Here is a 25,401-nt window from a genome sequence, read left to right on the forward strand (position 1 = left end):
GATGGTCAACTGCGGCAAGACTTGGTGGCAGCAGGCACTGAGGTTTTAGTTCCCACAGTAAAGTGCACACTACATGTTGAAAGGTGATGTGCCCAAACTCCAAGACACACACCACGACTGACTCAAAAACACAGGAAATGTCCACTAAAATCAACACTAAATAAATAGGCCAAAGAGGTTTTGGGATGCTGTTCTGTGTAGCAATTAAACTAAACTGGACCTTTCAGGCTTGTGGTTCAGTGTTATGTTCGGAGTAGGAAAAGCACACCTTGTCTACAATGAATCACAGCAGTGGAGCAATGATGCTTCTTTATGTTCTCTGTCAGTGTGTGGACGGAACAATGGATTTTGTCACATATCAGAAATTCTTGAGAGAAAATGGTGAAACCATCTGTGAGGAAGGTGAAGCTTGGACATCAATGGACTTTCCAAAAGAACAATGATCCCAAGCAGACCTCAAAGTCTACCAAAGCTTGATTTCAAAAGAAAATATTACAGCGAGCTTCATAGTTGTCTGACTTGAAACCCAGTAAAAATCTTTGGTGGGATTTGAAAAAGGCAGTTGCAGCACTCAAACCCAAGAACATAAATGAACAGGAGACCTTTGGCCGTGAGGTATGGGCTGAGATTCCACAGGAATGTTGCCAGAAGCTGCTGTCTATCTGTGCATTATGTTTGTACCAGGTTGCAAAAGTAAAAGGTGCTCCATTAGGTACTGAAAATGCTTGTCATGAAGGGGTTTAATCATTTTGAGACTGCGGGGAACATTGAAAGGGGTATTTTCTGTAAAATTTGGAGAAGCCATGCATCCATCCGTTCTCTTAACCGCGTAGTCAATTTAGTGTAACCGGAGGCTGGAGCCTATCCCAGCAATGATTGGGTGACAGGCAGGGTACACTCTGGAAACGTCACCAGTCGATGACAGATTTGGAGAAAACACTTGACATTAGTTGTGTTGCTATTTATATGGTTCTTGTTTGTTTATTGCTAACAGCTGCTAGTTTGTACATTTTGCCGAAAAACCACATTTAGAGTGGGGGTTGAATATTTTGAATGCACTGTACTTGCATAATAAAAAGGAAGTACATTTCAGTCTGGCACACCTAGAATCGTCCTGAAAACTACATTATCTTTGTGTATGTAGACCTGTATCTCGGATTTATTTGTTTTTTCACATTTGCACATGTGCAAAAAACTTTTGCTAAGGTCTTTTCAACATAGTCCTTTAAAAAGACAGAAATCCTACAATGGAGACTTCGGTTTGTGAGAAATCGGGTAGGTACGTAGGCTGTGGACTCCTGCTATATCTTTTCTTTTATTTTCAAAACCCCATGTCTAAAGCAAGAACAGGCTAAAAAAATACTAAGCACCAGAACGTTCATCTTCAGGAGCAAGCTTTGCTGATAATACTAGCAACCTGAACCCAGCATTCATTGAGTTACTTGAACACCACAGACTATAGCAGCCTATTTTGAGGTATTGTCCGATGGAATAAACAGCAAGCTGGGCAAGATTCAAGCGGATGTTGTGAACCAGGAGCTACACAAATACTACCACAAAACTACTGCAGAGGATATCAGTCAGTGCTTAGCAGCACTCAAAGCTACGTGCAAAACAGTACAGGAGGAAAATAAACTTTTGAAAACAAAACTCTCTGACCTGGAAGGAAGAACCAGAAGGCAGAGCATCCTTCAGAACTGTTGGAACTGGGTCCATGGTCAGCTGAATTCTTCTCCCAGCTGTTGGTAGAAGTTTTAACCACACAGATTATATAATCTCCTCTGAAGCTGGATAGAGCCCTCTGCAGCCTAAACTGGGTCCAAGTGAGAAGCTGTGCTCTGTCATTATTTGCTTTCACCGATTTCAGATCAAGGAGTTGCTGATGAGAGAAGTGTTGAGACGTTGTGGGGCTTTAGAGTACTGTGGGCAAAGCTTCAATTTTACGAGGACTACAATGGCGATGGCCAGAGGGAGTGACCCCATTACAAGGGCTTCCACCCTTCTCTCCTCTTCCCTGCGAGGCTCCAGATTAATCTCCTAGTTGGCAAAACACCAGGTCTGCTGTCCGTCTCTGAGGCCAGGCACTTCCTTCAATATACAGAGGCAAACCAACATGATCTGCCTTGAAGTAAACGCTGTCGCTGGGCAGAGTTCTTGGCTCAACCGCCTTCTGCTGCGAGACTGACTAAGCCTGTCTTTGCACTCAATTCATTGTATGTTACAGGTGTTGTCATAGTAAAGTATCCCTAATCTGTTCAATGTGAGAAAAAAATGTGCTTGCCATAATTTGTTCACCTGAATGCTCCTTTTAGGGTAAAATTTATCACTACAGGGAAACCAGTAGCTTTGGAGTGTATTTCATTAGTATGCCACAGTCAATTTGGCAGATGCTTTGATCCAAAGTGCCATACAGGTTAGACAAGATCACTGAACCTAGTACACGTTTTGGTATGAGAATAGAACAGGAGCTGTTCTGGTCCACCATCTGGCAACTCGGGTGAGAAGCGGGTCTCCATCAACACTGTGTACAGTGGAGATGGGAAGCTGCTGACTTCAACTTGCGACATTGTGGTCGGTGGAGGGAATACTTTGAAGACCCCCTCAATACTATCAACACATCTTCTGATGAGGAAACAAAGCTTGGGGACTCAGGGTTCGACTGTCATATCTCCAGGCCTGAGGTTGGTGAGGTGGTTAAAAAGCTCCTGCATGGCAAGGCCCCGGTGGTGGATGAGATCTGCCTAGAGTTTTTGAGGCTCTGGGTGCTGTGGGACTGTCCTGCCTGGCATGCATCTGCAGCATCATGTGGACATTAGGGACAGTGCCTCTGGACAGACTGGGATGGTGGTCCACCTTTTCAAGAAGGGGGACAGGAGGGAGTGTCCCAACTACAGGGGGATCACACTTCTAAGCCTCCCCAGTAAGGACTATTCAGGGGTCCAGGAGAGGAGGGTTCATTGGATATTCAAATCTCAGATTGAGGAGGAGCAGTGTAGCTTTTGTCGTTGTAATGGAACAGTAGACCTGCTCTATATACTCTTTGGGGACTTGGACGGGGTATGGGAGTTTGCCCCAATAGTCTACATGTGCTTTGTGGACTGGGAGAAGGTATTTGATCGTGTGCCCGGGAATCATGTGGGGCATACTCTCGGAGTATGGGGTACCAGACGTCCTTGAATGAGCCATCTGATCCCTGTATGACAGGTGTCAGAGCTTGATCCACATTGCTGTAAGTTGGATTCGTTTCCGTTGAGGGATGAACTCTGCCCTTTATCACTAATTCTGTTCATAACTTTTATGGACAGAATTTCTAGCACAGCTGAGGTGTTCTGATTGGGCAACCTCAGGAGTGAATCTCAGCCGAAATAGGGTGAATTGTCCTCTCCAGTCAGGTCAGGTCCTGCCCCAAGTGGAGGAGTTTAAATATCTTGGGGTCTTGCTCATGAGTGAGGGAAGGAGATTGACAGGCGGATCGGTGCGGCGTCTGCTGTAATGTGGACTCTGCGCTGATCTTTCATGGTGAAGAAAGAGTTAAGCCAGAAGGCAAAGCTCTCGATTTACCAGTTGAACCATGTTCCTACCCTCACCTATGGTCATGAGCTGTGGGTCATGACCGAAAGAACAAGATTGCCTGTAAAGGCGGCTGAAATAGTTTCCTCCGCAGGTTGGCCGGGCTCTTCCTGAGATAGGGCGAGAAACTCAGTCCTCTAAGAGGAGCTCAGAGTAGAGCCCCTGCTCCTCCACATCGAGACAAGCCAGTTGGCTCGGGCATCTGGTTAGGATGCCTTCTGGACGCCTCCCTGGTGAGGTGTTGCGAACATGTCCCTGTGGGAGGAGACCCAGGGGAAGAAAATGGATATATGGATGGATGGCCATTCTGTAATAGTCTGGAAATGTTGGCAACCAGTAAAAGGCTTACTGCCATGAACCAATTTTTCTTTAACCTATTTTCACAGCTTTTATATATATATATATATATATATATATATATATATATATATATATATATATATATATATATATATATATATATATATATCTATATGTATATATATATATATATATATATATATATATATATATATGTATATATATATATATATATATATGTGTATATATATATATATATATATATATATATGTATATATATATATATATATATATGTGTATATATATATATATATATATATATATATATATATATATATATATATATATATATATATATATATATATATATATATCTATATGTATATATATATATATATATATATATATATATATATATATATATATGTATATATATATATATATATATATGTGTATATATATATATATATATATATATATATATATATATATACAACTTGAACATATTTGAACATAGTTCATGGTTGCTGTATCTGTATGTGGAGGCTAAAAGACCTAAACAGGCAACACATTGTTGCCCTATGTTTATATAATTTGTTTATATTTGTATATCACATTATGTTTTTTACATGATCATTTGAATAATCTGGTAACTTCAGAAATCAGATAACAGGCATATATTTGCATGCACATGTATGTAGAGACAGAACTGGTCCTGTAGATTTTTTGGTTTAACATTATGCTCCCAGATCATATTCCTCTGTTTGACTAATATAATGTGCTCCTTTTCTTTCATGAAGCAGAGAAACACAGGGCCCCCCAACTTCTGTCTTCAAAAGAGAGACCTCATTCTGTAAGATGTTAGGGATGGGTTTGAATTCATTAATCATTTAAATCTAACAGAACTGTTATGGGCCACATAACTCCACCACAGCTGTGCAGAAGAAGCCAGCCCTGAAGGTAGACTGGACCTCTTATCTGGATCCGTGAAACACAGCATGTGTTGCTTTGGCTATGCTGGACAGGTGGGTCAGTAAATCAGAAAACACCGGATAATGTGATTGAAAAGAATGGCTATGTGAGGTGTATGGTTTATTATTATTCATGTATTATGAAATTATAGACAGAATTGTTAATTATATGTAAACAGTCTTTCTGAAGGAAATGTTCAAAATGCAGAAGTTAGGGCTGAAAATCTTATCAAAGTTCCCGATAGACTACTCCAGCTTCCAACGATGTTTCTCTCTACCCCCAACAAGTCCAGACAGATGGCCATTCCTCCCAGTTCTAATGGTTACCCTTCCTCTGATTAAGGTTTTCCGCTCCAGTGTCTCTATTTGCAACTCAGATTTAAGGATTCGACCAAAGAGCAGATTTGAATGGATTGATTGGTTTCCTTAGCTTGGTCAAGGAAACTGTCTTTATAACCCTTTATATAGACAGTTCTAATGTAGGTCTGCTTTGGTTAAATTATAAATCAACTACAATAAATTTGATTGAATTGGGCTGCACCACTCAAAGTTTCTTGAGAAATGAATTAGTTGTTTGCAAATAATGCCTAAATGAAGAGTTTAAAGTAATTGGTTTTTCCAAAGATGACTTTATAATCAGATCATGTTGTTTTCTTGGTTGTTTCGTATTTAGAGAGAACTATCATTAGAACTTTGATTTGTATAAATATAGTTAATAATTTAAAAAAAAAAAAAACCTACCAAAAGCAAATTATTGTATGACTAAACTTAATTTCTGTGCCATAGTTGATTTTAAAGTCAACTACCAGCCTTGCTAGCCTCCGCTAGCTAATCAGCACAAAGTAATGTGGGTACTATGGTGTTCTTTGAACATCTTTATAGTTTATTTATAGCTCCAATGTCAAACGCTTGATTGACTGAGATGATATGTGGTCTCTAAATACTCTAGCTGAAAACTAAACATGGTTTGCTGACATGTTCAAACTTAGCTAGTGTTAGCATATAACTTCAATGATACATAGCTTCATGCTAATATCAGGTTTATAGACTCACAAAATGTTAGTAGTGTTCTTGAACTGGGACTAAATGTCTTCTAGAAATGTACAGTGAGGTCAGTATAAAGATTGATTAATTAAGAAACTATTTTAAAATGTATGTGAAACCAGTGTAGTCTTCCTGGTGAGCCATGCAGGTCTAGAAAGGTTTTCGAGGTGACCTGGCAACCACAGCCAGATCAAAGTATGCACCCCGGCTTGAAGCCAGGGCAAAGAATGCTGACTCCATACCAACAAATAATTAGGACAGATATTTTCTTCATATCTTCCTTTTCATGTTTATTGGACAGTAACAGTTTCGTAAGCAGATGCCTTAACAGAACCAGAATTCTCACCACATCAACACAAACGCCATCATATTTACACCAGACTTCATATACAAAGAACAAAGACCCATAAAATCTGTGCTCATAAATAAAAAAAAAACAATATTTACAGTTTCCACAAAACAAACAATATGGTTACAGTTTCTGTCAGAGGTTACTGCATTTACAATGTATACAAGTTTTCTCAGTCTCAGAGCAGCTTGATTTGGTTCTCAAACCCCACAGGATTCAATATTTCTTATTTCCTGAAGGGATTCTGTCATCTCATGACCTGGTTTTGGTTCTGACACCTTTCACCACCACTTTTGCCGATTCCTTCTTCAGGTTCCCCTGAATAGTACTAATTTTCATCCCCAAGTCCCTGATGTGGACTCTGACACTGGCCAGATTCCTTTGCCAGGCAGCGTCCATCTTTATGGTCTTACCTGCTTGGCCGTGTCCCTCATCAGGCTCAGCGTCTCTTTTGAGTGCTGTGCAGGTGCCACCAGCTTTTTTAATTTTCTCATGGTCCCACAAGTCTGTCTTGGTGGCATTCGAGATCCTGGTATTCTTACTTCGCAGTCGCTGTTTTTCAGTCACAGAAGACGGATTTGAAGAATCCAAAACCCTACCTGTATTGTTTTCTTGATTCTTCTGTAGGACATGGTTCCGGGTGCTCTTACTCCGAGCTGGTCCGGATACGCCACTGTCCACTTTTTTTTCTGAATTCCCATTGTTCCTGCTTCGTAGCCTCTCTTGTTCTGGCATGCTAGCGCTAGCCACCCTGTCGGATGTGACAGAAGCGAGTCCCGAGGTTTTACTTCTATGATGTTGTTGTTCCAACATGTCAGTGTCAGCTATTTTGTCAGACTTGATGGGAGTGAGTCCCATAGGTTTACTTCCTCTTTGTTGTTTCTCTGAAATGTTAGCACCATCTGCTGTGTCGGATTTGACAGAGGTGAGTCCTGAAGTGTTACTTCCTTGATTTTGTTTTTCCGACATAGCACCAGTTGCCATGTCAGATTTGACAGAAGCAAATCCAGAAGTTTTACTTCCTTTATGTTGTTCCGACATCTTAGAGCCAGCTGCCATTTTGGATTTGACAAAAGAGAGTCCCAAAGTTTTACTTCCTCGATTGTGTTGTTCCAATAGGCTGGAGTCCGTCTTGGAGTCTGGATAAGCTGAATCCCCGATCCCAGGTTTTTGATTACGCTGCCTGCACACTTCCCACTTGCTAACATTGACAGTCCTGCTTGGCTTTACTGAAGTGGGAGTGCTGGAACTTTTGCCTTCCTGTTTCTGAGGTTCCCAAATGCTGGGATCTAATTTAGCTGCCTGGACAGAACATTCCACATGATTCCTTCCAGAGCTGCACTCTTGAGTCCTGTCTTCAGCTCCAGATTTGGTTCCCTGGTTCTGTGGAGGTAACTGTGGTGCAACACGTTGAAATGGTTTTGGTGACAATGGGGTTGAAGGGTGTGGTGAAGCGTCAAGCGAGTCCCTGTGACTTTCTATGAACTCCAGTGAAGAGCCCAGCATGCCAGCGAGCTCGGGGGTGGCCTCCACCAGCTCTAGAGGGTCCTTGACATTGGGTCTGAAGGAGGCCAGTTCCTGTTTATCAGGACCAGTTAGGAGCTGGGACATGCATGCCTGCTGGTAGAACTCATCCTCGGGGAAGGACTGCACATTAAGCTGTGGGAAAAGGCGACAGAAGGAGCGAGACGTCATCCGGAGGCGGCCTAGGACATCAGAGAGGATAAACCAGTTCCTGGGCCTGAAACAAAAATGGAAATGACATTAGAATACAACAAAAAACATATTTTAAAGGCTGGGACTTCCATTAAGGACTTTCATCAAGTTGGAGTCACATCTGAAGTAAAGGCCAAAAAGGATTGCAACAGTTTAATACCCCCATTAATACACACATTTCCAAAGGCTACGTTTGTCTGTTTTCCTAACCACTGTTTAGAGAGAGATTGCTGTGACAAATGGTGGAAATATGGAGTTATGGAATAAGAAGAGTCTTGTAAATGTTGGCATAAGCATTTTGTTTCAACTTTTAAAGGGGGTGAACAGCATAAACACTCATTCCTAATGTTTTTCATCTCATCTATCATAAACTTGAATCAGCCAACGTGTTGAGAACAAATAAGAACCGCTACCATTTTGGATTTGGGCAAACAGATGAAAATATCGTGGCCCTTCTTTGTGAACCATGACACCATTTGTGGGCAAGTGTTTTGTTCACCTGAATGTCAGAACAATACTCAGCTAGCTTCAGAAAGTAAAGAAGGAATACCGCAACAGAGGAGCGGGATGTAGTTTTAAATGTTGATCATTAGAGCTGTTGGACAGTGTGAAAGAACGACATCACGAATATGGCCAGCTGAAATGAATTTCCTCCGCAAAGTAGAGCTGCTGCTCCTGGACATTGAGAGGAGCCAGTTGAAATGGCTCCGGTATCTGGTTAGGATGCCTCCTGGATGCCTCCCGGGTGAGGTGTTCCAGGGACCTACCTGCAGAAGGAGACCCCAGGGAAGACCCAGGACATGCTGGAAACGCCTGGGAATGCCTCAGGAGTCCCTCTAATGAGCTGGTAAATGTGGTTGGGGAGAAAAAAGTCTAGGCTTCCCTGCTTAGGCTACTGCCCCCATGACCTGACCCGAATGTTTCCAACATTACCTCCATGGATGGATGGATGGATGGATGGATGGTTGTGTGTGTCATAATACACTGTGGATGCAATGATGGTTTAAAATTTATGAAATCCTTCGGACAGGATGTTCCGTTAGGTGACAGCATGCCCACAATTTTCAATGTTTCATAATGGAACATGAAATTCAGTCAGTTTACTTATGCAGCAACCAATCTGCACCAAATGTGATATGACTGGTGGCAGTCCTCTTCTGAGCATATGTATTTGTCAATATTTTATCAATACTAAAGGAACAATACAGGAAGGCACTTGTTTTACATCTGCATTAAAAATTTCAAGTCAAACCAACACATTAATTTAGACTACCATCAGAATGCAACTATCTTAATGGATCATTTATTCTGGATCCAATTCCTTCCTGTTAAAGGTTACTCCTTTGCAATAAAACAGGAAGTGCTGATGATGCTCAATGTTGATGGAAATACTATCCTCAACATGTTTGCACATCCCTATCCATTAACAGTTAGCACAATAATAAGTGGTGACATGAGGTCACCCTGATCCCACAAGCTGCGTCTTATTTAGATGAAATTAAAAAAGTTTCAGTCAACTAAAGCGTGAACATTTCGCTTTATCATAAACATGATTTATCTATTTACTGACTATTTTAGAAAATAGTTGACCATTGGAGCTATAAGAAGATGGTGGTACGCCGCAGCTTTGCTGTCTCTTTTATCCATTGAATATGAAAAACTTTGCAACTGCAGATTTTCTGAAGACCGAACCAGAAACGTGTCCTCCATAAATGTCAGAGCAGGAGGAAGGTGGGAGGAGAAGAAGAGACAGCTTCTCTTTTATATATTCTGCTGCTGAAGCTGAAAACATCAATGGAGGCGTTATTGATTCACAATGTCTGTCAATGTGTGTGTGTGTGAAGGGCAGATTAACACACACACACAGCGGTTGACAAGGCCACATGTTGCTTTGCAGCCGGTCGCTGCCTGAATGTTAAACAGCTGGTGAAATGTGTGCGTCGCCGCCTGCGGCCTCGTATCCAGGAAGAGCCATTAATACGACATCAGACGCCGCAGAGGAAAGAGATGGAGGGAGAGGAGAAAGAGAGAGGCGGAGATGAGCGGCAGGGGAGGAAGACGGAGTGGAAGCCAATTAGCCGCGTCGCCAGGGCGATGCAATCCTCGTTAACGACCTCTCCGTCTGTCCTCCCTCTCCTCTTTTTTCTCCCTCCTTTCCTTCCTGAGCTGCTCTCTGCTGCCTAATTGGTGTCTGAGTGTGAGGAGACGTGTTGAACACCACCGAAGAAGAATGTGCGAGCGAAGCAGAGAAAAAAACCCAGTGTGAATAAAATACAAAGCGTGTGCGGGTGTGGTTCTTGTTAGGGCCTCTTCCTCCAGCCGCCTTTGTTCAGCACCGCTTCCTTTAGCTACAGTTCTCTGGAGTTGGTGGACCAAACCTCATCATGGTTGGCTTGTTCTGGCTCTTTTACCTTCAAAGCTTTTAGTTTTCCTTCAAGCTGATGTCAAATCAGAGCTTTTATTTTTTTTTACACCCAATTCCTACTTCTACCCTCACCTCAATGCCAATGCTGTCATCTTCCTTCAAGAACCAGGAAGTCAAAGCCTCTCAGCCTGTTAAACCAGGGCCTAGTTGGTCAAGTGGATAGATGGAAGAGCACAACTGAAAGTAGGGGGAGGGGAAGAAGCCATTTCTTTAATGGCGGATTGTTACACCAAACATCACCAACCTCGGCTCCACTTATGTGGACCGAAATAGCTACTTTAGTAATGATGCTCCTAAATAAACTGTGTTTATGAATCACTGCCTCTAAAGCCCCATTTCTGTTACCCTATGTACATAAATGGGACATGTTTCAAATCCATTCATCTATCAATCCATCCATTTTCTGCGGGATCCTGCAGGCTAAGAAGAGAAGGCCAGACTTCCTTCTCCCCAGCCATATTTGTCAGCTCTTCAGGGAGGATCCTAAGGCGTTCCCAGGCCAACCGAGAGATAAAATTGGTCCAGCATGTCCTGGGTCTTCCCTGGGGTCTGCTCTTGCAGGGACGTACCCAAATCACCTCACCAGGGAGACATCCAGGAGGCATCCTGACCCGATGCCTGAGCCACCTTAACTGGTTCCTCTCGGTGCGGAGGAGCAGCAGCTCTACTCTGAGCTCCTCTCAGAAGACTAAGCTTCTCACGCTATCTCTAAGGGAGAGCCACCCTGCGGAGGAAACTCTGTATGCGCAATGTCGTTCTTTCAGTCACTACCCACAGCTTGTGATCATAGGTGAGGGTAGGAACACAGGTCAACTGGTAAATTGAGAGCTTTGCCTTCTGGCCCAGCTCTTTCTTCACCATGACAGACCGCAGAGTCCGCATTACTGCACCCATCTGTCTGTCAATCCCATGCTCCATCCTTCCCTCACTGTTTAACAAGACCCTGAGATAATTCATTTCCTGGACTTCAGGTAGGACCTCATTCCCAACTGGAGAAGACACTCAACCCTTTTCCGGCAGAGGACCATGGTCCCAGATTTGGAAATACTAATCCTCATGGCCGCCACTTCAGACTCAGCTGTGAATCATTCAAGTGAGAGCTGAAGATCACAACCAGATGAAGCTAACAGAAGTAGAGACCCAATCCTGAGGCCACCAAACTGGATCCCCTCAACACGTCGGCTGTGCCTAGAATTTCTGTCCTGAACAGAATGAGGTGGGAAAGTGCAGCCTTGGTGGAGTTCAACCCTCACTGAAAACAAATCTGACTAACTGCCAGTAATGCAAACCAAGCTCTGACATGGTTGTAAAGGGACTGGACCGCTCAGTCAAGGGGGTCCAGTACCCAATACAGCAGTCCCCAGTGGACATGGTCAAATGCCTTCTTCAGGTCTAACAAAAGACATATAGACTGGTTGGGCAAACTCCCATGCCCCTTCCAGGACCCCAAAGAGTATATAGGGCTGATATACTGTTCCACGACCATAAAGAAAACCACACTGCTCCTCCTCACTCTGATATTTGACTATCCAATGGACCCTCCTCTTGAGGACCCTTGAATAGACCATACCAAGGAGGTTGATGAGTGACACCATTCTCTAGTTGGAGCATACCCTCCGGTCACCCTTCTTGAATAAGGGGTACCACCACCCCAGTCTGCAGAGGTGTGTCACCACAACAGTCCCAAAACATCTAGAGCCTTAAGAAACAGAGGGCTGTTCTCATTCACCCCCCTGGCCTTGGAGCTTTTTAACCACCTGATAGATCTCAGCCCTGAGTCCCCCAGCTCTGCTTCCTCATCACAAGACATGTTGGGTAGGAATAAGGAGGTCTTTGAAGTATTCCTTCCACTGACCAACAACATCCCGAGTTGAGGTCAGCAGCTCCCATCTCCACTGTACACAGTATTGACAGAGCACTGCTACCTCTTCCGGAGTCGCCGGATGGTTCGGATGGTTCTTCAAAGCCTTCCAGAAGTTGCGATCTGTGGCCTCTCTAAACTCTCATGCCCAAGTGTTTGGCCTGGTGACAGCCGAAGTTGCATTCCACTTAGTCTACCCTTACCTATCAGCTGCCTCCAGAGTCCCACAAGCCAAAAAAGGCCTGATAGAACATTCTTTAACTTGACAGCATCCCTTACTGCAGGTGTTCACCGACAGGTTCTGGAATTACTGCCAACAGGCACCAACAACCTTATGGCCACAGCTCCGGCTGGCTGCCTCAACAATAAAGGCACGGAAAACAGTCCACTCAGACTCAATGTCCCCCACCCCACTTGGGACATGGTTGAAGCTCATCTGGAGGTGGGAGTTGAAGCTCGCTCTGACAGGGGACTCTGCCAGACATTCTCAGCAGACCCTCACGACATGTTTGGGCCTTCCAGATCTGACCAGCTCTCTTCCATACCATCTGAGCAAACTCACCACCAGATGGTGATCAGTTGACAGTTCTGCTGTGACGTTCCACGGCCACAAGAGCCCAAGGATTTGATTACCAGAGTCCCCGCCTTTTGTCGCCACCCAGCTCAAACTGCACCTGATCCACCCAGGGTGGTAAGAACACCTATGGATCTTTAATGTTGCAACGGGTGAGGGTTAGTAATTTTTTATTGACATTTTTCATTTGTTTTTCAGTCTGAAGATGTTACCAATCCACAGTTTAAGCTCTATTTGTCCAGATACAGAATTCATCAAGAGGCACCATGAAGACCAAACAGTCAGGGCAAAAGCTGTAGAGAAGGAAAAGAAGTTGCACTACAACAAACCATGCAAATCCATGCTCAAAGCAAGGCTCACAGACCAGGCCAGGAGGACATTAATCAGAAGCAACAAAGAAACTGTATAAGCTGAATACTCCACAGAGCTGGGTGTCATGTTTCATGGAAACACAAGATGAAGAATGGGACCTTAATGCCAACCTGAGACAAAGCACAGGTGAATGAACCTCAACCAAAGAACCTGTTAAACGAACCCATTATCTAAACCAAATCCCATGAAACCAGGTGTTACGTTAATGTGGCCAGACAAAAAACACAGCTTACAAAAAAAACTAATCAAGACATATGAGAAAATCTGGAACTCTGGAAAGTCAGCTGATCAGTGGAGACTAAAATGGAACTTCTTGTAAACCAAGAACATTATCAGTACTTCCAGACAGAAACTGTTCTGGCTCTGGCACCTGTGCCATTCTGGAGTCTCAGAACCTTAATGCCTTCTGGCAAACCAGCTTGCATGCACACCAGTTTAACCACAACCAAAGTGGGAAGATTTTACTCAGTGGAAGTAACTCCATCTTGAATAAAGGAAGACCCATGAGTGTGAGGCGGATCTCAGTCACTTTTTCTTTAGTTGTTACTGTTGTGGTGGCTGAATTCTGCTCCCATCACCTGGTTTCCTGGGTTAAGACTCATCACCCTGTCCAGCACCTCCAACAATGGTCATACAGTCATGCAACACTACCTCCAGCTCTACTTTTGGCCAAGTATTTCTTTGTACTTTTGCAGTATTCCTTCTACAGTGAGTGTTAAGGTACAGAAATGGTTCTAATATTTGAAGGACATCCTTCCGTTGCATTAGTTATTGGGTAGGAAAGTTCCCAGTGGAGGAAAAGTTATAGTATAGGTTCTTATAGTATTTCTTTAATAATGTACAATTTATATCATATATCAATTATTTTGCTCCAAGTAGCATACTCAATATAATTAAGGTGATTAATTCACACAAGCCTTTTTTTTTTTTTTATTAGAATCAGAGTCTGCTTCATTTGGGGAATCTACAAACAAATTCTCATTCAAATCAAAAAGTAGAGTCAGTCCACCTACAAACTGGTCTCAGTCCCCTTCAAGCGGACAAAATAAGCACATGTCTGTGGGTTCATCATATAACATTGCAGCTAAACACAACCAAAACATAAGCGCATGTGTGATGATTGATGGCTCTGGAAGGGAGAAATATCTAGTGGTCAGATGTGTAAGAATTCAGGAAAGGTTTTGATAGAAATTTGATCAACCGAAACCCACTAGGATATGATACAAATCCGTATTTAGCTGTTATGTAATGAAAACCACAGCTGAACAAGAATTCCTTTTTGTGTTTCGTCTTCTCCTTCAGTTATTCTCAATGCAGTGCCAACTCTAATGGAAAGTGGAATACGTTATTTAAGAGGTCCAATTTGTTTGAGTAGTAGAGAGTGAGCACAATCTCAGTCCAGAATAGTATTGTACCTTTCAAATTACCAGAGTCCCCAATGGGACCAAGTCTAGTGGACTACCCTGTTGTTAATGCATGATGAGTTTTATGTCTTCCATTGGTGCTGACTTCTTCATATAAAATATGCCCCAATATGCCCCAGTTCTAGCTTTTTCCCAAATATTCCATAAGTCCAGTAATTATGGATTCTTTAGCTCTTCTGTCAGATCCAGTTTAATTAACCAGTAATATTACACTGTTTGATCGCAGTATGATTAACCTCAGTTTCTTTCCAAGGTTCCCAATGAAACAATCTTAGCTTTCAATTCTTAACACCGATATAAAGTTTCTTGCACTTAGTTTGTTCTGCCAGGTTTCTACTGTATGCCCTTACTGTTAATTTTGTTTTTTGTCCACATGTCTACAGATGGCTTTGTGTACTTTCATGCTAATTACATGTTACAGTGACATCTTGACTCACCCCTGTGACAGCGACAACTGGATGTTGTAGCAGGGGAGCAGAGGTCGGTCGGACAGCTCAAACTCAAACACCTCCCTCCTGGCAGGGTCCTCTTCATCCACATCCTCCTCTTCATTATCCTCCTCATCTTCCTCTGGTCCCGGCGGGTCAGCCAGAATGTTATGGACACCCCCCTCATCGGACGGTTCTGCAGGGACAGTCATAAAGTTTTTGTGGTTCTCATTTACAGCGTTTACAGTTTTACTATTTTCTCTTCTCTGTTCCACAGTTTACTCATGGAGGACAGAAATGCAGTATTGTAAATAACGAAAAATAAAATATTTTATTCCCTGCCTGGTACCCTTTTCAGGGAGGTTTCAAGGAGTCATCCTAACCAGATGATTAGGATGCCTCCTGGGTGATGAGGTGGCTCAGGTAAATGTGAAGGAGCAGCGGTTCTGTTATTAGCCCCTCCCACATGACAGAGCCTCTCACCCTATCTCTACGAAAGATCCTTGACACTCTGAGAAGGAAATTCATTTGGCTGCTTTTATCTGCAATTTTGTTCTCCCAGAGCCAAGGACCATAGATGACACTAGGGACCGGCAAATCCAACTTCAGCCCAACAGGCTGATCCAGAGTCTACCTCAAATGACTTATTTAGGTCCTAAAAGGTTATTATGGATTCTGTAGTGTAGAGCTGATGGACTGCTCTATGACTAGGCTGCTACTCTAAACTTTGAGGTTTGAATGATCCCCTAGACCCTCCTCTCAAGGAACCCTAAACAGATCTTATCAGGGAGGCTGACACGAGTGTTCTCCTATTGGTCCTATTTTTCTAAGAAGGCAACTACCGTCATAGTCGACCAGTCCACAGGTACTGGTCCTGAAGTCCAAGAACTGTTGCAGAGATGTGTCAGTGAGGAGCTTTGGAACCACCACGGTAACCTTAACCCTCGGAGAGATTACCTCCAAGCCCTCAGACTCTGCTTCTTCATTGGAAGAAGTGTTGATGGGATTGAGCATGTCATCAAGTATTTACTCACACCGTCCCAAATTGAGAACACAACATCCCCACTCTAGATAGTGTTGATGGTGCACTGCCTTTCCCTCCTGAGCCACAGGACGGTGGACCAGAATCCCCTCGAAGCGGCCCAGAAGCCTTTCTCATGGCTTCACCTATCTCCTCCCCACATCCGAGTTTTTGCCTCAACAACAATCAAAGCCAAAATCCGCTTGATCTGCTGGAATATGTCAGCTGCCTCTGAAGTTCCACAGACCAAACAGGCTCAACAGGACTCAGCTTGAAGGCATCCTTCACTGCCAATGTCGAGTAAAGGTATGAGGATTACCATTGTCAGGCATTAACTTTGTTCTTTCACAATGAAGGCATAGAACATGGTCCATTTGGACTAAAATTACTCCAACCTCCTCAAGATGTGGTCAAAGTGAGGTGGGAGTTGCCATTCCTTTTGAAAGGGATTTCTACCAGATGTCCCCAGCTGAACAAGATATGTGGCCATCCTGCCACTGGAGTCATCTCCCATATTTTTTATGGACATATCCATCTATTTCTGATTATAGCATTTTTGGTTCAGCGCCAACACCTATGGTTCTTTTTGTTCAAATGTAATTTATTAAATTCTAAACAAGTACCACCCTGTCCTGTAGGGGCTTTGACCATCATACTTTAACCCTGATTCTTCATATTCCTGTGCATTAATAAATAGTTTTCAGCGTCAACATCCACCCTGATTTCTTTTCATCCAACATTTCTGTTTAGTTGTGGAAGACGTAAGCAAAGCTTTTTTGAAGCGTCTTTACCGTCGTTTCCAATTTCTTTCCTGATGATATCAGTGCTGTGTTTGTGTGTTTGTGTGTGCACTAACCGCACACAGAGCTGCCGTAAAACTCCCAGCAGATTCCGGGATCGCCCTCCGACCTTCCCTGGATGTCAGACAGATAGTCTGCAGGCGGAAAAGAGGCACAGAGTTAAAGCTGATCAAAGAGTCAACCAATCAGAGAGGACGAAGGCAGCCAGATGAAAACAATGGAGCCACACACACAAAGATTGAGAGGAGACGGCGATGACTGTTTGTGTTCAGACGGTGCCGGCTCGTCGCTGCGGCGCTTGGCGCTGAGTAGACGGATGCTGGCAGGAGTGTGTGTCTGTGTGTGTGTGTGGCAGTAAGCTGCTCTGGGATTCAGCAGCCAAGCCTTATTAAACCCCTCTGGAGAGAGTGAAGGAAGAAAGCGATGGAGAAGGAGAGAAGAAATGCAGGCAGGGAATGGTAATCAGGCTGCTGAGCGCACGCACACACAACTTCCACTTCCTCTCGTTTATTCCTCCATTTTTCCACAACAATATTTGTTTACTTAATCTTTCCATCTCTTTTTTGTTCTCACACTAATGTCATTTTGACTTGTGAGTTTCGGTCTATGGACAAGATGAACAACATAAACACTGACAACAAGAATTTTCCGTTTTCTTGTTTTTTTTTCTTTTACCCTGTCCCTGAGCCGTCACCTTATCGTGGTGGAGGGGTTTGTATGTCCTGAAGATCCTAGCAGCTATGTTGTCGGGGGCTTTATGCCCCTGGTAGGGTCACCCATGGAAAACAGGTGTCTAGGCGAGGGACCAGACTAAGTACAGCTCACTGACCTCTATGATGACTACAGACATGGGCATAAATGTTCCCTTGTCTGGACGCAGGTCACCGGGACCTCCCTCTGGAGCAAGGCCTGGGGGTGGGGAACAAGAGCGAGCGTCTGGTGGCCGTGCCTTTGCCCGTGGGGCCCGGTTGGGCTCAGCCTGAAAGGGTTACATGGGCCCCGCCTCCCGTGGGCTCACCATCTGCGGGAGGAGCCGTAGGGGTCGGGTGCAATCTGAGCTGGGCGGCAGCAAGAGGCGGAGACCCTGGCGGTCCGATCCCCGGCTGCAGAAGCTGGCTCTAGGGACGTGGAACGTCACCTCTCTGGTGGGGAAGGAGCCTGAGCTTGTGCGCGAGGTTGAGCGGTTCCGGCTAGATATAGTTTGACTCACCTCGATGCATGGCTTGGGCTCTGGAACCAGAACCCTCGAGAGGGGCTGGACCTTCTTCCACTCTGGAGTTGCTCATGGTGAGAGGCGCCAAGCAGGTGTGGGCATTCTCATCAGCCCCCAGCTTGGTGCCTGCTCGTTGGGGTTTACCCCGGTGGATGAAAGGGTAGTTTCCCTCCGCCTCCGGGTGGGGGGACGGGTCCTGACTGTTGTCTGTGCTTATGCGCCGAACAGCAGTTCAGAGTACCCACCCTTTCTCGAGTCCTTGGAGGGAGTGCTGGAGGGTGCTCCTTCTGGGGACTCCATTGTTCTGCTGGGGGACTTCAATGCTCACGTAGGCAATGACAGTGAGACCTGGAGGGGAGTGATTGGGAGGCATGGTCCCCCCCCCCCTAAACCTAAATGATGTTTTGTTATTGGACTTCGGTGCTTGTCATGGATTGTCCATAACGAAAACCATGTTCCAGCATAAGAGTGTCCATATGTACACCTGGCATCAGGATTCCCTGGGCCGCAGTTCGATGATCGATTTTGTAGTCGTATCGTCGGACCTGCGGCCACATGCCTTGGACACTCGGGTGAAGAGGGGGGCGGAGCTGTCAACTGATCACCACCTGGTGGTGAGTTGGCTCAGGTGGTGGGGAGGAGGCCGGTCAGATCTGGCAGGCCCAAATGTGTTGTGAGGGTCTGCTGGGAACGTCTGGCTGAGTCCCCCGTCAGAGCTTCAACTCCCACCTTCAGCAGATCTTCAACCATGTCCCGAGTGAGGCGGGGGACATTGAGTCCGAATGGGCTGTGTTCCGTGACTCTACTGTTGAGGCGGCCAGCCGGAGCTGTGGCTGTAAGGTTGTTTGTGCCTGTCGTGGCGGTAATCCCAGGACTCGTTGGTGGACACCAGCAGTGAGGGATGCCGTCGGGCTGAAGAAGGAGTCCTATTGGGCCTTCTTGGCCTGTGGGACTCTGGAGGCAGCTGATAGGTACTGACAGGCTAAGCGGCATGCAGCTTTGGCTGTCGTCAAGGCAAAAACTCGGGCGTGGGAGGAGTTCGGCGAGGCCACGGAGAAAGACTTTTGGACGGCTTCGAGGCGATTCTGGTCCACCGTCTGCTCGGAAAACCAGTGCTCTGTCAATACTGTGTACAGTGGAGATGGGGAGCTGCTGACCTCAACTCAGGACGTTGTGGGTCGGTGGAAGGAATACTTCGAAGACCTCCTCAATTCTACCAACACATCTTCCAATGAGAAAGCAGAGCTGGGGGACTCAGGGGTGGACTCTCCTATCTCTCCCTGAAGTCCCTGAAGTCGCTGAGATGGTCAAAAAGCTCCTTGGTGGCAAGGCCCTCCTCAGCCTCCCTGGTCTATTCAGGGGTCCTGGAGAGGACAACCCCATCATTCCCCTAACCCCACTGTACCAACATAAAAAACTATATTCAGGTTTCTTTCTCTGTATCTGGCTTGACACTGCTGCAGGAAAAAGGTATCTGGGGGATCCATCCACAGCTGTTTCTGCTCTAAGAATCACTGCCGGAGTCGCAGTCACAGAAAACGCCCAGGGCAGGGCCCACACCACAGCCAAAAGGCTGCAGGGCAGGACCCCTACCAACAACCCTGGTCAGGACGACCCCCCCATCACTACCCCATAGACCAAACAGGCAAAGGCCCCAACATGGAGGCTGCCCATGAGGAAAACTTCTAAGGAAGTAAGCAGCCAACAAGCAGATATTTGAACATGTCTGCAGCTACCAAACTCATTCTCATTTCAGCACCTTTCCTGTTCATCTCTTACACCTGCTCAAAGTGATGGCAGCATTAACTTTATTAGGAAACTGGGAGGAAAATGTGGCAAGTTTTCCATGTAAAACATGTTCTGGCTGGAGAATCAATCAGGCTTTAGGTTCAGTATTGATCAGACTGATGAAGGAATTTACAGGTGTTTAGAGGCTCAATAGAAACCTGAGAAGATGTTAAAATGGAGGAAATGGAGAGTTTTCTGGGAATTATGTACAGGTGCTGCTTTCACTTGCAATTTCCGCAACATCTGGATTAAACTGCCGCTGCCTTCATCTTACCCTCCAGGAAGGTTTCCATGGTAGCGCTGTGGGTCATGTTGATTGGTCCTCTTCCGGAGTAGGAGGTGAGTGTGGGGTCGGCACCACAGGCCAGCAGAAAGCGCACCACCTCCACATGGTCATTTTCCACAGCATCGTGAAGGGGTCTAGAGAACAGACAGAAGTGAAATTTTCGTCATCATCCTCCAGCACAGAATCACCAGATCTCTTAATCTGTTGTTAGAGCACATGTTTCCACCAACTGCTGTTTTTTCTTCTCCACAATCTATTGAGCACACTGAAAAACTTAAACTTGGATTACGTAGAGATTAGAAGTTGAATACATGAAGTGCTGAAAATGTTAACTTGATATTCTGATACTATATTTTCACTAAAAACTTAAATCTCTGGGGATTATTTTCCCAATCTCTATAACTATTCATTCATTTATTTTTGACTTGCGAGGAAGCTGGGGCTTATCCCAACAATCATCAGGCGAGAGGCAGGATACACCCTGGACTGGTCTACAGTCTATCACAGCGGCTTATAAACAGTTTTGTGTAAATTCATTCAAATATAAGTAATGCATAAATAACACACTAAAGAACTATATTAGATAGCAAAAGCAAGCTACTGTACCCTATCCAAAGAGTACCCTGTACATGAACATATAAATCTACGAAACACTTGTACACATTTTTTAAAAAAAATTAAATTAAATTAGCGTATTAAATCTGCACATATGCAGATGATGCAGTTTTCTACATCAGTCATCATCATTTTTACATCATCAGATGTAAAAACTTTGATCACAACTCCCAGAACACCAGAGCTTGAATTGGGTTCTAAGCTTACAGTACAGCAAACATACCACAGGTCCAGTCCTACCTGGTTCCGTCCTGAGCACTGCAGTTAATGTCGGCTCCGTGCACGACCAGATGGCGTACAATCCCAAGCCAGCCACGGGCACAAGCCTCATGAAGGGCGCAGTACCCGGCGTTGTCTCTGTGGTTCACGTCACAGAGTTTTTGCTCCAGGCAGTACAGAACAACCTCCTAAAAAAACGAACAGGAAGTTTAAACAGAATCTCAAGACTATCATAAGAACTAAGCTAAATCTATCCTGGCTCATCATATATGGGCAGGATAAAATTGTCTTTAAACAAAGTAAGTCTAAAGAACTGTGATTGTGAGAGATAAACATTAAAAGATCAGTGAAGTCTCAGACCAAGTCTTCCCCTGGTGATTCATCCTGTTTGTGGTCCTCATAGACAAGATCTAAAGGTGCAGTCAGGGAAAGATGAGTGTCTGCTTTAAGAACCTCAGAGTTACATCTCTGCTTTTTGTATTTAATGTGGTTCTGTTGGGTGCCTCGGGTTATGATCTTCAGCATACTCTGAGCAACAGGAGAAGCAGCCAGATGTCCGACATGTCGAGTTGTGTCACTTCATCTTTGGCTCACTAGACGCTCTGTTTGCTTTTACATTGTGAGTGCACTGCATGAGAGTTCATGTACAAGTGAACCAAGAGTTTTCAAGTGGACAAGAGTTTCTTCTTCATGTGCAAACGAGCATTACACAGCTCTACACAAACCATACTATATGGAACTAACCAAACACAGTGTTACTGTGCCCCAAGTCTGAGGCTGTTGTTGGTGCTACCATACTCCCAGTTGGGAGTATGTCTGGATCTTGTTCATGAGTGATGGTAAGATGAAGTAAGAGTGATGGGGGTATTCGATGATTGGTCATCTTCTCTAGGTTTTGCTTATTTGCGAGAAGAAAGCCGTACCCACCATCACTGCTCAGTGTAAGACGGAAACTTTGGTGGACCCTGGAACATTTTCAGTGTGAGCAGGTCACACAAGAAATGCTTCTTTGGCTGTGAGGCAAAGCTAGATTTGTTCAAGTTTCCGACTGAAAAAATGGCTAGACAGCAATGTATGGAGTTTGTTTTTGGGAGCCAACCACAATGTTGCAACAACACTTTTATTTGTGACCGGTGTAAGTACCAGATCTGTTCAGGACCCTGCACCTATGGATGACATCACAACATTTGATTGGCTGGACGTTGGGTACACAATTATGGTTGGTCCAGACAACTTACAGAAGTAGTTTTTCAGTAAAGTGGGATTGTAGTTCTTTTCTGTAGGATACACATGGACAATGTTAATAAGTAACTCCATCATTCCCAATCGAACAGGACTTACCACAGCCTGACCATCACTTCTAAAACTCCTGAGAGCAGAAAGGCCACCATTTCGGAAGGCATTGTGAAATCATACAATTAAAAATAACAGTATGACTTAACGTTAATGCTAGCAACTATTTTTTAGCTCATTATTTCAATATTTATTCTCAATTTAACCAGTTATGAATAAATTCTAAATGAATGTTTTCCGGCTGCATTAGATGGGCAGGTGTAACAATACCAGGGCAAGCTCCGCTTTGCGCTTAGTAAGCACATTTGCAACGTATTGAGAAGTTGCCATATTTATAAAATCGAATAATATGCTGATTGAAAGGCGCTTTAGTGGTCCGAGGAAAACGTTTAGTTTGCCAAAGAAAATGTAATAAAAGCAAATTAGAGCCCACAAGCTCCAATCCTAACCCTAACAAGGATTAAGATTATTGCACTCTTATGGAGCACATTATAGTGTGACATAATAGGCAGGCGCAGCTCATCTATCATCTACGCCGGCACTTCACTGAAGAATGTTGGATAAACAAGGACCATTTTTACGGGGATGGGTTACTAGGCTTTTGATGAAAGAAGGGTCTATTCCTACAATCAAGGACTGCGTTTCCATTCCAGAGACAGAAGCTGGAAGTAAAACCAAATTAATGTAAGATGTTGGTTTTGTTTTGATCATGCTAAAAACATCCCAGTGATAAGCTACGTTAAACAATTAGTGTAGATGTAGATGGCATTGGGATTTATCACATTTTTTTCCTGACATATTTCCATATTTGTAGATACCTTGAAAAGAGTGAACGGCAGTGTAAATTTGTCTTGAAGCTGAACAATCAAAGAAACATTATCAGCGTACAAATCATTAGTGACAAGACCTTTCCTCCTCCAGGTTGGAAAAATGACTTCTAATTGCAAAGAAGGAAATGCATGATTACAACAAATGGGGGCTGAAATTGAAGTGTTTGGTATTTTAGACATCTTTTTAATTCGGTACCACACCTGCAATTAATTTTTACCTATAAAACTGATGCCTAAATAATGCAACAAGTTTTCTTTCCACAGGGAGTAGCCCTGGAAGGGAGGTGTTACTAATATCCTGTTCTATGGCCGCCCATGAGGGGGTTGTATTTTTAATTTTGTTGGGATTCGCATCTTGCCAGTAAATGAGAGTTCAGGCAATATCTGCCCAGCGCTGGCACTGGAAGACAGGCAGACAAGACTTTCTTTTTAGGCTTACGAATGTGTTTTTTTAACCAGTAAAATGTATTTTATACCCCCAGATAAAGGGCATAATGATTACATCCAATGTTTTAAAAATGTTTAGGCAGGAAAATGGGGATACTTAAAAACAAAAAAAACAAAGAAAAAACCTTGATAAATTCCTTATTTTAACTGCGTTAATTCAGATCATCATTGACCAGTGTAGATTTGTAAAAATGTATGACACCAAAAAAGTTGAGAATTTACAAAGTAACTCTACAGGGGGGTAAACAATAACTAAAAACTAGGAAGCATAAAATATAAACCATCTGAGCGATTAAACTGTCAGTTCTTATGATAATTATATCTGTCCTGAAGTTTATCAGTATTTAAACATGATCACGTGACCTGAAAATGATGTCATTGAGAGAAAGATGCTCGTGTTGCATCAGGCTTAAAAAGGACAGATACATTTTGGTCAACTGCTTGGTATGACTTAAAAAACAGAAGCTGATCTTAATCCGAGTTCTGGGACAGTGAAGGTTGACATGATGAAGATCCGGTCCGGCTTCCGACCAGGAGACCAACATAATGAAACCTCCCACCGCTCTTTTTCTCCTGGTCTCTGCAAAGTGATTGCAGCTTGAAAATGTGTGTGTATATGTGTGCAGTGATGGATGACGGCTTCATTTGCAAACTGAGCTCGTTAGCTTCACCGTTGCACCTCAACGAGAGAGAGAGGCCGGCACTCGTGAGGCCTGACAGGAGCTGTCGCAGCACACATGAAATATTCACATTGTGTGTGTGTGTGTGTGTGTGTGTGTGTGTGTGTGTGTGTGTGTGGTGTGCATGCACATTTCCTGTCTCCACATCATTTTCAGAAGCTTGTTGGATTCTAACAAAAGGTCTCTCAGGTCTCCAGCAGCAATTTCAGCCGATGATGACGGTGATGATTATGATTGCCAAAGCTCAAAAACCTGGAGTTTCTTTCACTTGAACTGTAACCAAGGCAATGCTTTGCTTCCGATGAATGCTTTATAGCACATCAGAATTACATAAAGTAGAGAAGAAAAATACATTTTCATTACATGCTTCTTCCTGTAGCAAATTTGAAAGCAACTAAACCATAAATGACCGATAACATCCAGAAATACAGGACACAATGTTCCGGAAACAAGCACAGCAGACTTTTTTTACGGCTAAAAAACAAACTGAAATAAAATATGTGAATTAATTAAAACAAAACCCTAACAAATTCTGAGACACGCTGCAACATTGTGATCACAAAAACATATCTGAGAAGGTTAGTAGTCGACCAAAAAGGTCAGTAGCTGCTTACTTTAACTCAGCGGAGATTTGTTTCTATGCAGACGATGCTGTTCACTTAGCGAATGCACAGGAGTGTAGCTGAGGCGTCGAGGAGTTCGATTCGGTGGACTCAGGATTGGGTCTCTGCTTTTTGCAGACATGTGGTTTGTTTCATCAGGCCATGATCTTCAACTCACATGGGAACTATGTGGGTTAAGAATCTGCATTTCCAAATCGAACACCATAGATCTAAGTCAGAAATGGGTAGTGTGTCCTCTCTGTGTCATTAATTCTCCACAAGTGGAGAAGTTCATATATCTCAGGGTCTTGTGCATGAGTAGGGGAAGGATGTAGTAGGAAATGGACAGACAGACCAGTGCAGTGTCCACAGTGATGCAGACTCCACATTTGCATGTTGTAAGTGAAGAAGGACATGGACCAAAAGACAAAGCTCTCTGTTTACTGCTCACCAGCTGTGGGTAGTGACCAAAGGAATAAGCTAGAAGATAAAAGTGGCTGAAATTAGTTCCCTCTTGAGTGTTCAGCAACAGGGTGAGAAGCTCGGCTATCCAGGATGGGCTCAGAGCAGAG

The 25,401-nt window shown here is 43.9% G+C and overlaps 1 protein-coding gene across 1 annotated transcript in view; it reads right to left on the minus strand.

Annotated features, from left to right (window-relative positions):
* Nucleotides 1-6,442: 6,442 nt before the first annotated feature.
* The window catches only part of LOC306773914 (BCL-6 corepressor-like), an 87,020-nt gene continuing 68,061 nt past the window's right edge, over nucleotides 6,443-25,401 (minus strand). The window contains exons 14-18 of the mRNA XM_079263857.1: nucleotides 20,999-21,165; nucleotides 20,132-20,277; nucleotides 16,913-16,990; nucleotides 15,045-15,231; nucleotides 6,443-7,976 (exon numbers count right to left, since the gene is read on the minus strand). Coding sequence (XP_079119983.1) covers nucleotides 6,488-7,976; nucleotides 15,045-15,231; nucleotides 16,913-16,990; nucleotides 20,132-20,277; nucleotides 20,999-21,165 — 2,067 coding nt within the window. The 3' untranslated portion in view covers nucleotides 6,443-6,487. The remainder of the gene's footprint in view (nucleotides 7,977-15,044; nucleotides 15,232-16,912; nucleotides 16,991-20,131; nucleotides 20,278-20,998; nucleotides 21,166-25,401) is intronic.

This window comes from Telmatherina bonti (genome assembly GCF_933228915.1).
Source record: "Telmatherina bonti genome assembly, chromosome: 24".
Lineage (NCBI taxonomy): Eukaryota > Metazoa > Chordata > Actinopteri > Atheriniformes > Telmatherinidae > Telmatherina > Telmatherina bonti.